The sequence below is a fragment of the Aspergillus pseudonomiae genome (genome assembly GCF_009193645.1).
Source record: "Aspergillus pseudonomiae strain CBS 119388 unplaced genomic scaffold BDV37scaffold_87, whole genome shotgun sequence".
Lineage (NCBI taxonomy): Eukaryota > Fungi > Ascomycota > Eurotiomycetes > Eurotiales > Aspergillaceae > Aspergillus > Aspergillus pseudonomiae.
Genome location: NW_022476079.1, coordinates 67543 through 82386, shown reverse-complemented (window position 1 = coordinate 82386; position 14844 = coordinate 67543). Strand labels below are relative to the sequence as shown.

Here is a 14844-nt window from a genome sequence, read left to right as displayed (position 1 = left end):
TATAATTCAACTCATTTTACCAGCACCAGTCTTCGCTAAGGTACAGTACATAGTTTACTTTGTTGATATGTCCCATTTAAGCACTCAATGCTGGATTGCTGAGTCATCAGGCCTTCCGCGTGTGAACGCGTGGTGGCAGAAGAACGACGCGTTCCAATTATGCCCGATTAGGACGGCGTGTTTCCACAGCTTTGAGAAAGATCCTCCGCCATCCCACCCGTTGTCAAGGGCGCAAAGAACCGAAACATTCTCCCCTCTGCTTTTTCTATGATTTAGCGTGGGCTACCCAAATTTAGAAGAACCATTTGTCGCGTTGAAGTTACATCGATCATTTTGAATTCTTACCAATATACCCTGACCCCGTATAATTGTCCGCAAAACACACTATCACCATGGACGGAGTGCAGCTCCGTGATGAGGCCGCTCAGGATAGAGTGCGTGCCGCTATTGAGTTTCTCGATCCCCGTAAGTCATCATGGACAGTATTGTGTGCCATTAGAGCATGAGAACTGACTTATTCTTCGTCTCTTTTCAGGTGATGATGCTAGAGCAAGAAGGTCCGTCAATTTGAAAAACATCCCTGCTTCTCTCAAACACCATTTCAGGATCTGGCTTCTGACCTGCAGGATAGCTATCGTGCCGATATCGTGTTGATGCTAAATCGAGGACTTCGGCGCTTAATAGTACGTTGTTGCATACCGGCCTTGAACACGACAATTGGCGGACAAGGAGCTAAAAAATCTTTTCCCATATAGGTCAGCATTGATGAGCTCAGAGCACATAACCGTGAATTGGCCGATGGGTATGTGATAATCAATTTGGGCAAAGTCTACAATATGCTAATGTTTGATTGAAGGCTTCTTACTTCCCCGTTCGACTATTCCCAAGCATTCGATAGAGCTTTGAAGGACGTTATCAAGACAATACCAAACCGACCTTCTAGAGAAACAGCAGACGAAGTGGTATGTTATTCTAGCCATATGCGCACATGCATATAGATATGGGGACTGACAAACGCTTAGAACTACTACTGCGCCTATGTCGGAGCTTTTGGAGAGTTCTCCTGTAACCCACGGACCTTGGGCTCGACCCATTTGAACCGGATGATCTCCCTTGAGGGCATTGTGACAAAATGCTCATTGGTCCGGCCAAAGATTATACAGAGTGTGCATTATAGCGAAAGGAAAGACAGGTTCTTGTCGAGGAAATATAGGGATCAAACAATGACGGCTAGCGGAGCGACAAGCTTGAATGTTTACCCCCAGGAAGATGATGAGAAGAATCCGGTATGTCCAACTTTATCGACGTGTATTGACTGTATCCAGCTAATTATGAGTTTTGTCTTTCAGCTCATCACAGAATACGGCTACTCGACATACATGGATCACCAAACCATTTCAATTCAAGAAATGCCCGAGAGAGCACCGGCCGGACAACTGCCCCGGAGTGTTGATGTGATCTTAGATGATGATCTTGTGGACCGAGCTAAGCCTGGTGACAGAATTCAGTTGGTAGGAATTTACCGGTCTCTGGGAAATCGAAACGCAAATTCGGGCTCGTCGACATTCCGCACACTTGTTTTGGCAAACAACATTATCCAGTTATCATCGAAATCAGGCGGAGGGATTGCACAAGCCACCATTACCGACACTGATATTCGAAACATCAACAAAGTTTCCAAGAAAAAGAACGTTTTCGAGTTGATGTCTCACTCCCTCGCGCCGAGTATCTACGGTCACGACTATATCAAGAAGGCAATCTTGCTCATGCTGCTTGGTGGTATGGAGAAAAACCTCGATAATGGAACACACTTGCGTGGTGACATCAACATCATGATGGTTGGTGATCCCTCAACAGCCAAATCTCAGCTCCTCCGTTTCGTTTTGAATACTGCGCCCTTGGCAATTGCAACAACCGGACGAGGTTCATCGGGTGTCGGTCTTACGGCCGCTGTTACGTCTGATAAGGAGACTGGAGAGCGCAGACTGGAAGCTGGTGCAATGGTTCTTGGAGACCGCGGTGTGGTCTGTATTGATGAGTTTGATAAAATGAGTGATGTGGATCGCGTGGCGATTCACGAAGTCATGGAACAGCAGACCGTTACCATCGCGAAGGCTGGTATTCACACTAGTCTGAATGCTCGTTGCAGTGTCCTGGCGGCCGCTAATCCCATCTACGGACAATACGACCCCCACAAGGACCCGCACAAGAACATCGCCTTGCCAGACTCTCTTTTGTCTCGTTTCGATTTGCTTTTCGTGGTGACAGACGACATTGAAGATTCCAAGGACAGGATGGTGTCCGAGCACGTCCTTCGTATGCATCGTTACCGTCAGCCTGGCCTTGAAGAGGGTGCTCCCGTTAGGGAACAACTCAATCAGACCTTGGGTGTTGGACTCGAGGACAATCAGGATTCAAACCAGCCCACAGAGGTGTATGAAAAGTTCAATGCCATGCTCCACGCTGGCATGGCCAACACAGGTCGGGGCAAGAAGAAGGACGTTGAAATTCTGAGCATTCCATTTATCAAGAAATACGTTCAATACGCTAAGTCGAGAGTCAAGCCCGTGTTGACTAAGGGAGCCGCTGATCACATTGTCACCACCTACTCGGCGCTGAGAAACGATGAACTATCTGGTAATCAGCGCAGGACATCGCCTATCACCGCGCGTACCTTGGAGACATTGATTCGTCTGGCTACCGCACATGCCAAGTCCCGTTTGTCTAACAGAGTTGAAGAACGGGATGCAAAGGTTGCGGAGTCTCTTCTGCGTTTTGCTATGTTCAAGGAGGTTCTCGAAGACGAACGCCGTAAGAGGAGAAAGGTCACTACTTTCGACGAGGATTCCGAGAGCGAGTCAGAGGAGGACTCTGACGAGGATGATACTCCCGCGCAAACTGCAAGTGCCACCCCGCGGTCAAGCCGAAGAAGTGGAACACTGCGCACGCGTGCAGCTGCGAACCGTGCCACTACCGATGAAATGGACGCTGATGGAGACGATGCTTCGGAAGATGGCGACGGTCTATACAGCTCCAGCCCTCGTGGTCAACGGTTACGGTCGAGCCAGGGCACACGTACTCAAACGCAAAGCCAGTCTCAGATGTCTGTAGCATCTTCTCAACCAGCCTCACAACTCATCGACTCCCAGACAGATACTTCTCAGCCCCAGACGTCGTCTGCTAGTGCATCCCAGCCGATACAGCCTGCTCGTCTGACGGTCTTCCGCCAGGCTCTGGGCCCGCTCATGGGTACACGGCTGTTTGCCACTGGTGACACCGCTGACGTGGAAGAGCTCATCGGGGCTGTGAACACGGCAGTGCGTGGAACACGATCTCTCGGAGAGAGCCATGTGTTCCAGCGTCCTGAAGCAATCCAGGCCTTGAGGGCCATGAACGAGCGAAATGAATTGATGTAAGTGCCCACGACCCAAAGACACTCACGTCAAGAACTCATAACATGACTAACATTAAACCTATAGGTTCCTTGAGGATGACGAGACCGTTTACAGAATTTAATAGCATAGAAAACTGGATGGAGTTTCAGTTGTATGGTCGACTTTTGATTGGGAGCTGGAAAGGGATTTATGTCGGACACGTTAACGAATGTCACTTTCATCCCCATCGACGGGTTAGTTTGGCGTTTCGGGGGAGTTTTAGTCTATACATTGCAGATGTCAATTGGCCCTGGCATTAAGTTCTGGTCCTGGCATTTCGTGTAATAAACTTTCGTTCCTTGCATAATACCTGAAGTATAATCCTTGCAGCTGCTTGGTTCTTTGTCCGGTACGACTTCAATACATCCACGACAGTCGACGTAATTGTAGAGATTTCGATATTATATCACGGAACAGTATGTCTTCTTACCCATTCCCATCTTCTACTGCAAGCAAGATAAGATCATTGAAGATATAGACAAAGAAATGAATTATTAAACCGAGATAGAGAAGTAGAATGAGAGAAGAGTGTAAAAAAAACAGATGGCATAGAACATAGTCACACTTTTTTGTACGGACATGCTATGATGCATCCAACGTTAGAAACCGGGGTATAGATTCAAAGCTTGAATTACAACTTATATGCTAGGTTCCTCATCTTTGACTTTATCGGCCTCTGCTAAGAAACCAGAGTCGTCAGACGAGAAAGACGATGTACGCACACCTTCACTAATCTGTGCTTGTGTGAGGGGTGACACTCCCCGGGAAAGAGTCTTGGACTTCTTCTTGCGGTGTTGGTGTCCTTGCTCGGAGCCTGACGCCGTAGAATTAGGGGTTAAGCTTCCCCGACGGGGCCGGCTACTCGCAGACGACCTTGACGGAGGACGGTCATCAGTATCTACGGGGGTGGTACTTCGGGACGGCGTCCGTGAGTGCGAGTCCGAGCGCGTGCTACGCCGGGCAGGCGATTTCGGCTCGTGGCTGAGCCTAGAGATGCTCAAGTGGTGGGAATGGCGATGGTGGGCTTTTTCGTCGGCGGACTTGGTGATCGTCGCTGCGGCGGCTCGCCGGCGCTGTGACGCCTTCCATCCAATGCCAAACCACCAGAACCAGCCACCGTCCTGCTGAGCTAGTTGGCGTTCCTTCTGGCGCAGTTTTTGGCGCAGTTGGGCACGCCGTTCGTTCTCCTTTTCCCAGAACTCGGTGCGGTAGTCATCCCAGTTCCCGCGGAACTCGGGCGAGAATGACTTGGGGAGGAGCAGTAGTCGGATATAATCACCTCCCGGACTGAGGTCTTCCTCCACCAGGCCCGACTCCATGTCCATGTTGTAGTACGGCTGGTGGTGCTGCCGACCGCCAACGCGTTTCTCCGACGCAGGCCGCTCAATATAGTGGAAGTCTCCGGCTGGGGAAGGGAAGAGCGGAATTGAAAAGGGGAAGAGGAAGGAGAGATAGGATAACAGCTCCTGCCACCAGGGACCGCGGATCACAACGATCTTGGTGTTCATCGTGCGAAGGCCGCGGTTGGCGACGGCGAGCCAGCGCCGCGGCCAACGTACTCCACGCTCCCATTGCCCTGTGCCCCAGACCAACAGTGCAGTGACCACTCCTCCGAGCAGCGCAACCTTCTCCCACATCTCCACCACCCAGTACACGGAGCCGCCTACCCCGCGGCCATCTTCGCGAGGACGGAGGAACAGCGCGTAGGCAAAGTAGGTGATCCAGGCAGCAAGCAGCAGGAGGAAAAACGTGTTCTGCCGCCGGCGTTCTCGCAGCGCAAGGTATTGAGCCCGAAGGGAGCTTTCTAGGATGAGCAGGTTCAGGTAGATCTGAGGTGGAGAGGAGGGCAACGTGGACAGCGGGTCCGGTGTTGACGGGCGTGGCGGGGAAGACGGATCAGAAGAATTCTGAGGGTACGACTGTGGAGCAGAGTTCAAAGTGTCGGACGATGTTGATGAGGGCGAGAGATGATTTGCAGGAGCCGGTGACCCTTTAACCAGGTGATCCAGGCTTGCGGAGGCCATGTCCGCGACAGTAGAGGAGAAGAAGGGCACCAGAGAAATCGAAACAACTTTTGAAGCAAATGGAAAACGGACGGAGAACAAATACACTGAAGGATCAGAACAGCACGGCCTTCACGGCCAGGCGCTATCTCACAGCATGGAAGTAAACGAGTGAGAGCACGAAGGAGCGCAGACAAGATGGAATGGAGAGAAACGTTGAACTGTTGGAATGGTGGATTTAGTTGGACCCCGACAATAGATTACCGTCGGTATCGTATTGGTTCGGTATGGCTCTCGGAACAAGTCGACTGTCACATGATGGACGGGACATCTTTAAACAAGAAACAAGATCAACAATCCCTTGATATTCATAGTCTAATTGTATACATTATTATGCATATTCACTTGCCGTTAACACCGTGTAACCCGACAAAAGTAATCCAGAATCGCTCTTTATAAACAGTACATAATCAATCAAAGAAATCTATGCCTTTTTATTGTGCAGCCTTGCGATCCACGTCTTCCATCTCGGATAGAACCAAGCTGTTAAACTCTTCCCATCCATCCAAATAGACATGGTGGCCCGAATTCTTAATGACCACAACCTTGGCTGAGCCGTGGTCCGCATTTCGCTCTTCCGGGGTTGCGTTCTGAAGCACCTTGCGCTTCTCTGCATCAAGCTTGGCTTTTGCTGCCATTCCACCTTTCACATCCATCCAGTCATGATCGCCATACATGAAGACTATGGGGAGACCGTTTTCGCGCTTGGCGGGCGTTGACAAAGACGAGCCTGAAGCTATGGTAGAGTCGGGCTGGGGCAAGTTCTGGCGAGATGACTCTATGGATTGTGTAGATTCTTGCGTAGAGGATGAGGGCGTCTGAAGCATCTGTCTTCCCACCCCTTGAATGCGTCTGATTAGAGGGCTGCGTGCAAAGGCACCAGGGGCGAGAATATATGCGAGCGCATACTCTCCACTGCCCCGTTGACTGAAGATCGAATACGAGTAATCATGGAGGGCCTTGGCCTCGTCTGCAGGTAAATGAGAAAATCGCCGGGATGTCCAGCCTGATACAAGTCGCGGGCCTAAGGGACCCGCCCAGCGAATCAAGCTGAAGGGAGATATGTTGGCATCCCAAAGGTAGGCAAACCACTTGGGGACCATCCGTCGGGGACGCTGATCGGGAGCGGTACTACCTGTCGGTGGGCCTTTCAGGAGGATATTGTTGTCACCTTTCTGAATTGTCTCGGGTGGCACTGATGAAGCTGAGTCTGCGATGTTGCGTTGATCCTGGGAGAATTCAGTGGCCATCGTGGACTCGGACGGCATATCTGCCGACACAGCATATGGGTCTTCTGGAATTCCAACTGGTGAAGCTAAGATGAGCTTGTTCAAGCGACCAGGATATTTGAGGGCATAGGCGACCGCCATGTAACCTCCCAAACTGTGGCCGAGCAAAGTAAAGCGATCGATTTTGCGTTTGATGCGCCATTCCTCCAGGGCGTCCACAAACCAAGCCTCCGCCTCTCTGATGGCATCTTCACGGTCTTTCGCCTTGATACGGAAGGGCGGCCGTGTGCTACGGCCCATTCCCAGCAAGTCTAGCGCATGTAGTTGCCACCCTTTCAGTCGGCTCAAAGGCTCAAAATTCTTGTAGAAGAAGCCCAACCCGGCTCCATATCCATGGACCATAACCAAGTGCTGGTTTGCTTCCTCCCCAATTCGTTCGACGGAGAATTCGTTGAGAGCTCGATTTTTGCCGCTTAGCTCGACCATGCTGGAGCGCCACCTCCGAGGGCCATAAGGATCATTGAGTGAATTGGCCGCTACCTCGCCCTCCTGGCTGTGATCGGCTGATTGTAGGCTCCCTGGTTCGCCACTTGGGAGATTACTCGTTTTTCCGGTTTGCAAATGCGTAGGGGGTTCATGTTGAAGGTAGGGCAAGTATGAAAGAACCTTATGCTCGGCTGCGGCAGCCGGCAGACACGACCACTGGAGAACCCCATCTCAGTGACTGACACTTGAGCTTATTTCCAGGTTTGACAACGTACCCATTGACTGAAGCCTTCTCTGTAACCTAGTGGGAACCAGGCTGAGGGTGGCGGGGTTGCGCTGGCTCCGCGAGCCGCGTGAGGAGTACCGCCCTGGTGGGAGGCTAAATCGTCCTTGGACGATTCCAAGGATTGCGAGGCCATCGACGATGAGTAGCGACCAAAGGCAAAGGGGCTAGATGACGTTAAGAGGGGGGGATGTTCGAATGCGGCCCAGGATCGAGTGGCCTGAGAGGTAAGCGAAGAAAGTCGCGCGGTAGACACCTTGTCGCGCAGAGCAGAGAGTGACAGAGTAGTATTCTCTGTCACTCGCAGAGAGAGAGTAGGAGAAAATTAAGGGCAGCCGCGGGATTTATATGGAGGGTAATCGAGGCCCGTAGAGACCAGCAAAGGCGAATATCGGGGCGGATGAGAAGCCAAAAACCGCTTATGTCCGAACCAATCGACCTAACCCCGAAACAGGCACCGATGGATGACGAAGGATAGAGAACAAAAAGAATGTCGAGGGATTGAGGCTCATGGAGAAGTTAATCTAGAATAGAAAGGGTGGCGGAGGACCGTGTAGACAACGTACTATACATGGATAAAAATGACAGCAAGCAAAAAGATAATTATAAAGGAATGATTGGGCGGAAGTGAGAAGTGGGAACCCCAACAGAGGATGATGACGCTCAACTGTTCCTGCTGGAACATCCCGAGGGTATTGTATCGTATCGTACCCGAACACTACCACTCGTACGGAGGACATACCAAGTACAAGTACCTACGTATGTACACTTACTAGTATGCTACTATACTCGGAATGGGTCTTCTGGCAATTAATTTATTTCCATTGGGGATTTCACGAATATTTGACGATCCCTATGACCTCCTCTGATGATTCTACCGACATTTCCTAGAGAAAGCTTCGGTATATTATCACAACAAATCGCCTCTCATCACTAACCCGCTCAAGCTCTAGGAAGACCTCACGATTCGAGCGCTTGAATTGGGACCAGATATGCTCCTCCGACGATATCTCACTCCACCAGGGTAGTGCGCCATGGCCCTACCCATAGCTCTCGGGGACCTGTTTTCTTCAATCGGTGTCGTGCTCCCCGGCGTTGTGGTTCTGCTGCTAACTCCACTGCTAGGTCGTAAACTGAAGTAACCGCCAGAGCCATCGGCTGGACTAACAACGTAGTTGTTGGTCTGGGAGGAGCTCAACATAACGGAAGGAATGTCTCCTATTGATTGTCGTGACTGTGAGTGTGGCGATACTGCTCTTGACCGGGATTCAAATGCAGGATTGTCCGACCGAATCGATAGAGCCAGTGATAATGAGTTCGGAGTGCGGATGTTTAGGCTCGACAGCACCGATGTGGTAGCTGAGCGGCGATGGTGGAGACCATGGCTATCATCAGGACTGGCCAGCATTTGTCTGTGCCTCCAGGGTAGCGAATGCTCCGAAAGCTCGTTATTCCTCATGCCGAGTGGTTGTGATGGTAATTCCAACCGATTATTGATCGAAAGCCAGGCCCTCTCATCGGCCTCCTCACTTACGCTGTTACTGGAAGAGGAAGACACGGATCTTGAATGAAGTCCATAGACTTTAGAGGATGACGTCCAACAGCGCCATCCGCCTACGCCCTCGAAGTCCCTCCTCTCGTCGCCACTAATCAGGCCGAGGAAGCCGCGCAATGACGGGTAGTAACCATTTTTATGATGCTCTGCTCTTCGGATTCGCCGTCCGTCGATGTCGTGGAGTGTACTATCCTGGTCATTTGGTTCTTCCAAATGTGAACTGTTGCGTCGCTGGCCGCGTCCTGGTCGGCTATGGCTAGGGGAAACAGGGTTGGACTGGTGGCAACTGGGGTCTGAGAAATGGATGGTCCTGCCGTAATCCAATGACCGGCGCTTTGGTGTTGTAGCAGCTAACGGGGTCGTGGGTTCAGAGGGGGCGAAGTTTAAGAGGGACGAGGTGTTGGAGGTGGGAATGACAAAATAGCTCGCGATGATCGCATAGCATAGTTCGATGTAGATCACCGAAAGCCGTAGAAACAGAGCCAGCACCGAAAAGCAGATGGTAATATAAGCTGATATGACGAGAGGTATGGAGACGAGGGCAAGGAATGGTAGTGTAAAGAAAGTGGTGGTTGACATGAAGACTTGCAACGAATATATATGGTACTAGATCTCTAAACCCGAGGGATAGATATAACAGATAGCAAGTGAGCCACGCTATGCGATACCAAACTGTGTGATATGAATCGTTAAGAAGAAGACATCTTGATCTTTGAAGAGGGAGACAAAGAAGAATAAGAAAAGGAGAATCCTTGTCGTGCTCGACCCATCGGCTTACTTTGGTGAACAATAACCATAAAATGCGGAGAAGGAGCATGTGACGACTGTATGCCTCAGGCAGCAATTTATGGAGGGGATGAAGCTAGAACGATTTATTACATCACAACCCCCAGAGCCGGTATTTATTGAGCCTTTCTGTCCTCGGAAAAAAAAAAAAAAGAAAAAAAATTTCTGTCAACGCAATTCTAATTAGCATGACACCCCAGGAAATTCAAGATGGGACAGGTTTTCCCTGGGATATTGGGGTGTTCGATGCCCATTGCCATCCCACCGATACTATGTCATCCATTGCGGAGATTCCTAGCATGCGGGCAACAACGCTCACAGTCATGGCTACTCGGGGAGAAGACCAAGAATTAGTGCACCAGACTGCGGTGTCTCTCACAGGTGGACAGTTACCATCGAATCCGGGACAAAGTATCGGACGTGTACTGCCTTGCTTTGGCTGGCATCCTTGGTTTTCCCACCAGATCCTTGACGATACGGGGATAACAGAAACTGAGGGCATATCGACATCTGACAAGAAACTGGTGCATTATAGTAAAGTCCTTACTCCATCACCAGCGGATACTTTCATATCTGCTCTACCTGACCCCAAACCGCTTTCACAGTTTATCTCAGAAACACGCGAGCGGTTGCTAAACCATCCCGCCGCTCTTGTGGGAGAAGTTGGTCTTGACCGTGCTTTTAGACTTCCCCAAGCCTGGACGCAGCAGGAGAAGGAGGGTCGTGATTCACAGATGACCCCCGGGTCTCGCGAAGGTCGAGCCCTTTCTCCTCATAGAGTTCAGCTAGAACATCAAAAGGCAGTGCTAGAAGCCCAGTTACGCCTGGCGGGAGAATTTCAGCGGCCGGTCTCTGTACACAGCGTTCAATGTCACGGAGTAGTATTTGATCTTTTCAAGAAGTTGTGGACTGGCCATGAGCGAAAGAAGCCGTCGCGACGGGAGAGGGCACGGCGTTACAGTGCCGCAAATGCTCACACGCAGAGTGATACGGAGGATGAGCAACAAAAGCTGACCAAAGCCGAAAAACTACCGCTTCCTTTCCCGCCAAGAATCTGTATGCATTCGTATTCAGGTCCCGTGGAACCTCTGAAGCAATTCTTAAATCCGTCAAACCCTTCAGACGTGTATTTCTCATTCTCCACTGTGATCAACTTCAACGGACCGTCGCCCCAAAAAGTCATCGAGGTCATCAAAGCCTTACCGGATGACCGGATCCTCATAGAAAGTGACTTGCACACCGCTGGGCAGCAGATGGATGATTTGTTGGAAGAAGTCGCTCGGCAGATCTGTGAGTTGCGTGCATGGGATTTGCACCAGGGGGTTCAGCAGCTTGCCGAAAATTGGAAGAGATTCGTCTTCGGTTGAAGATATTGGTATTCTTGAGCAGCGTTTGAGGATGCGTGCCTGTCGATAAGTTGGTAGCACTGTACATAGCGTCCTGTTGTGGATGAGATTTTCGAAGACCGATGGACGTGTAGAAGATAAAGCCCAGATAACTTAATAGCAACCTAGATGACAGCTCACTGATAGAGCATATGCGTAGGTATGTGTGTGATCCAAGAGAATTGTGGTACGATTCGTGAGACAGGTCTATGTAGCACCATCACCATCTAGAAGGAGTCTCTATCTGTGCGTCTTATTGGAGACATAAGGTGGTTAGAATCACTAGAGCTACTATTAAGATGGTATCCTGACTCTATTCTCAGTAAGAGAGTCTGTAGTATAGAATCCTAAGAATAAAAGGGGACTAGGCCGGCCTATGTGCTTGGTAGCAGTGGGCATAAAATAAGCGTGACGCCCGTGGCACGGTCGGTTTCCGACCGCCGATAAGTTGTGGAAAGATAGGGAACTCAATTAGTCCCCGAAGTATAGATTCCATGTCGCTGATTGGTGCATGGTGGCTATCAGCCATTCAGTATCTCTTGGTTGAGTCCCCACTCGTCCCAGAATATCGAAAATTATGAATAATAATGAGAATGGCATAATAACGATCATGACTTGGCACTGAGGGAACGGACTCACAATGTGGTTCATGGCCAATTTACAAGCTTTTTATGAATCTGCACACCAAAGGAAGGGATGGACGAAAGTTACCAGTAAGATCGATTAGGATTATGTATTGGATACTTGACCTCTCGTGATCTTTTCCCAATTCGAACTTCTCCGCACCCACGTGACCTGCCCCAGACTCGCCGGCAGATGCCCCACCACTAGTTCTCCGGCTCTATCGATTTCTCCTCTTCCTTCCCTTTTTCTTACGTTTCACAATCCTCCATTGCCACTCTCTCCTTGATCATGTCTTGAGAATAAACTATCTTTTCATCCCTAGGACTGCTCCGATTATCAATGATGAAGTTGCTAGTCCTCGGACCCTGAACCCGCGTCGATGCTTTGCTATGTCCTCCACCGCGCATAACAGCCAACCATCCACCGGCAATGGTGTGACTAAACGCAAGTCAGGTACGCAGCGCGGTCACCACCCACCATGATTCTTTCGTCTGTGTGCGGTTATGCTGACTCAACCCGATTTAGGCTCCGCAGCCTGTATTCACTGTCATCGGCGTAAAGTCCGATGCGATGCTCGCATTGTCGGTTTACCTTGCTCGAATTGTCGCTCTGCGGGAAAGGCGGATTGCCGCATCCACGAGAAGAAAAAACGCCTGGCTGTGCGCTCCATCCTTGATCCAGTTCCCATTCGCTGTCGTCCACCCCTTGACTCCGATTCTACTCCCACGCCGTTACCATCCACGCCTATCCAGCCGAATGCTTTCACAACTGCCTTTCGGGGCGTCCAACCCGACGTGACGAGTCCTGTCGCAGCCGGCACACAAATCATTCAATCGCCACACTCTAGCTACACTAATGGTAATCATGGTTCCCAACCGATTACAGAAACCCAAACATTCGATCGCCAGCCGGGTGCCGACCGGTCCATGGACCTGGAGAACAACGCAGATTTGGAGAAGCGACTCGTGAAGCTGATTGATGAGGAGGAGTCGGGCAGTCGAGAAATTCAAAGGGGTGTGAGGGCAATATATGTTGGCCATGAACTTTCGAATATGTCATTCTTGATCCGGCAACAGCGTGATAAAGACGACGATGTGTATCACTTCGCGGGCAATGAAATTCCTCGACGGCAATTGAAAACAGGCCATGACCAGCTCCTTATGGATGCCCTCACACTCCCGGAACCGGCCCTCGCTGATGAGCTGGTACAGGCGTACTTCATGCACGTAAACCCAGGGTATCCCATAATCGAGGAGGAACTGTTTATGACTCAATATCGTAATCGTGACCCAGCCGATCCTCCTCCAATATTACTTCTCCAGGCAATTTTACTCGTGGGGGCCCATGTTACACGCCCAAAAGCAGAGCGAGATGCCCTGAAGGAAATATTCTTCCGTCGTGTCAAATGGCTATTCGACAGTCGCATTGAACGCAATCGTGATATTATGGTTCAAGCTGCATTGCTCATGACATGGCACTCGGATAGTGCCGATGACGACGTAGCGGCTAATGCCCACTACTGGGTGGGAGTAGCTGCTAGAATCGCTACAGGTCTTGGTATGCACCGTAACCCGGTATCTAGCAAGTTTGTACCTCGCGATCGCCGAATGTGGAGAAGGTTGTGGTACATTCTGGTTCAATTTGATGTGTTGGTGTCATTGTCATATGGCCGACCACACGCTATGTAAGTTGCATCCACTCGCTTGGTCTCCAGATCTGGGAATTCGTGCTCTAACCCAAAGTGTACCTTAGCAACCTTGAGGATTCAGATGTCTCCCCTTTGACTGCTTCTGACTTTGAAGGGTGTGGTTCTCGAGTGCAGGCTGAGTATGTTATTAACTTCTCAGAACTGTGTACAATGATCTCGTATATCGTGCGGGAACGTTTTGGGCTGAGAGTCAGTGCCGAGCGCCGCAAAGCTGCTTTGCAAGAAGCCGACGAAGCCCTAGCAAACTGGTCCCTCAAGCTACCAGATAGCTTGCGCCTACGAGCCTCTGATATGGATCCGTGGTCGGCCATGCTTCATCTGACATATAACAACTTCTTAATTCTTCTTCATCGGCCACATCCAAGAGCTTCCGCATATTCAGATGACTACGGTCCGCACGACGCAGAAATCTGCAGTGCAGCCGCTGGAGTTATCGCTTCGATATTCGAGGAACTACGTCTGAACGACCGGCTGAAGTTTCTGTGGTACTCTGGAGTGCATACGCTCTTCACAGCAATGATTCAAGTCCGGGTGGAACTTCGATTCTCCAATCCTGTCCTCGCAATCAACGCCTTGCGCCGCTTCGACTCAGCGTCGTATTCTCTCCGTGAACTTGCAGAGTATTGGTCTCATGCCAACACCATTCTAAGATTATTCCAAGACTCCAGACGACTCCAGGAGGACTTACGAATGGCTACCAGCGAAAGACCAAGACGATTCAGCACACATGATCAAAATAAGAATACAAATAACCCCTCTAATCCTCATCCCACCCCCACCCCCAATCCCAGTTCAAATACCACTCTACAGAGCCCTCAGACCGAGCCGCAACTTCCATACGAAGTTCCTACCCCGGAATCTCCGCGTATACCCCCAACCACCATGAGTCCCAACCAGAACCAGCCATTCGACAACTGGATCCCATCCAGCCATCTCGCTTCTGTGGACCCCATAGATCAGCCTAGAGAGTTCCTGGATTGGCGGCAGCTCTTTTCCTTTACCGATCCGGATCAGTCCGTTCTCCCAGTTCCGATGGAAGGATTGCCAGAGTTAGAGGATGAATGGCGCCAAATATATTGGCAGGAAACTCCTTTGTCTGATCTTCTCCAGGACGGAGGATGGATGCATGGATAAATGCGTACTTGCGCAGCGGATATATTTTTTTCTTTTTGTTCTTTTGGACTTGACTAAAATGGCGATGTTCATGATACCTGTTTCGTATTTGCGGATGATCATATGACTATAATGGATTGATTACACATGATGCATACAGCCTATCGTATACCAAGCC

At 50.3% G+C, this 14844-nt stretch overlaps 6 protein-coding genes across 6 annotated transcripts; 3 read left to right on the top strand and 3 right to left on the bottom strand.

The window, feature by feature from the left end:
* Positions 1-3794, top strand: BDV37DRAFT_218712 (MCM DNA helicase complex subunit MCM3). The gene is made up of 6 exons (XM_032080121.1): positions 1-683; positions 756-802; positions 857-962; positions 1023-1286; positions 1350-3412; positions 3480-3794. The coding sequence occupies exons 1-6, from the start codon at positions 654-656 to the stop codon at positions 3514-3516; spliced, it is 2547 nt and encodes an 848-aa protein (XP_031937244.1). The 5' UTR covers positions 1-653; the 3' UTR covers positions 3517-3794.
* On the bottom strand, positions 3795-5659 carry BDV37DRAFT_218698 (Spo7-like protein). Its single transcript, XM_032080119.1, has one exon. The coding sequence runs from the start codon at positions 5456-5458 to the stop codon at positions 4073-4075; it is 1386 nt and encodes a 461-aa protein (XP_031937243.1). The 5' UTR covers positions 5459-5659; the 3' UTR covers positions 3795-4072.
* A 123-nt stretch (positions 5660-5782) lies between these two features.
* On the bottom strand, positions 5783-8057 carry BDV37DRAFT_259152 (putative alpha/beta hydrolase). The gene is made up of 2 exons (XM_032083108.1): positions 7488-8057; positions 5783-7428 (listed from the first exon to the last, which is right to left on the bottom strand). Exons 1-2 carry the CDS (start codon positions 7629-7631, stop codon positions 5932-5934), a joined length of 1641 nt encoding a protein of 546 aa, XP_031937242.1. The 5' UTR covers positions 7632-8057; the 3' UTR covers positions 5783-5931.
* A 24-nt stretch (positions 8058-8081) lies between these two features.
* BDV37DRAFT_259151 (uncharacterized protein) lies at positions 8082-9861 on the bottom strand. The gene has a single exon (XM_032083107.1). It carries the CDS (start codon positions 9627-9629, stop codon positions 8445-8447), a length of 1185 nt encoding a protein of 394 aa, XP_031937241.1. The 5' UTR covers positions 9630-9861; the 3' UTR covers positions 8082-8444.
* A 134-nt stretch (positions 9862-9995) lies between these two features.
* Positions 9996-11449, top strand: BDV37DRAFT_259150 (TatD family hydrolase). Its single transcript, XM_032083106.1, has one exon. The coding sequence runs from the start codon at positions 10025-10027 to the stop codon at positions 11201-11203; it is 1179 nt and encodes a 392-aa protein (XP_031937240.1). The 5' UTR covers positions 9996-10024; the 3' UTR covers positions 11204-11449.
* A 543-nt stretch (positions 11450-11992) lies between these two features.
* Positions 11993-14715, top strand: BDV37DRAFT_259149 (acetamidase regulatory protein). Its single transcript, XM_032083105.1, has 3 exons — positions 11993-12298; positions 12371-13529; positions 13598-14715. The coding sequence occupies exons 1-3, from the start codon at positions 12235-12237 to the stop codon at positions 14685-14687; spliced, it is 2313 nt and encodes a 770-aa protein (XP_031937239.1). The 5' UTR covers positions 11993-12234; the 3' UTR covers positions 14688-14715.
* Positions 14716-14844: the final 129 nt, after the last annotated feature.

Bases quoted from the DNA above. Each gene is read 5' to 3' on its own strand.
- BDV37DRAFT_259149 (XM_032083105.1), top strand. From the start codon at position 12,235: ATGTCCTCCACCGCGCATAACAGCCAACCATCCACCGGCAATGGTGTG. The intron at 12,299-12,370 runs GTACGCAGCGCG...AACCCGATTTAG, and splicing joins TGTGACTAAACGCAAGTCAG to GCTCCGCAGCCTGTATTCAC. The intron at 13,530-13,597 runs GTAAGTTGCATC...AGTGTACCTTAG, and splicing joins TATGGCCGACCACACGCTAT to CAACCTTGAGGATTCAGATG.
- BDV37DRAFT_218712 (XM_032080121.1), top strand. From the start codon at position 654: ATGCTAAATCGAGGACTTCGGCGCTTAATA. The intron at 963-1,022 runs GTATGTTATTCT...ACAAACGCTTAG, and splicing joins GAGAAACAGCAGACGAAGTG to AACTACTACTGCGCCTATGT. The intron at 1,287-1,349 runs GTATGTCCAACT...TTTGTCTTTCAG, and splicing joins AAGATGATGAGAAGAATCCG to CTCATCACAGAATACGGCTA.
- BDV37DRAFT_218698 (XM_032080119.1), bottom strand. From the start codon at position 5,458: ATGGCCTCCGCAAGCCTGGATCACCTGGTTAAAGGGTCACCGGCTCCT.
- BDV37DRAFT_259151 (XM_032083107.1), bottom strand. From the start codon at position 9,629: ATGTCAACCACCACTTTCTTTACACTACCATTCCTTGCCCTCGTCTCC.
- BDV37DRAFT_259150 (XM_032083106.1), top strand. From the start codon at position 10,025: ATGACACCCCAGGAAATTCAAGATGGGACAGGTTTTCCCTGGGATATT.
- BDV37DRAFT_259152 (XM_032083108.1), bottom strand. From the start codon at position 7,631: ATGGCCTCGCAATCCTTGGAATCGTCCAAGGACGATTTAGCCTCCCAC. The intron at 7,429-7,487 runs GTACGTTGTCAA...GGGGTTCTCCAG, and splicing joins GAGAAGGCTTCAGTCAATGG to TGGTCGTGTCTGCCGGCTGC.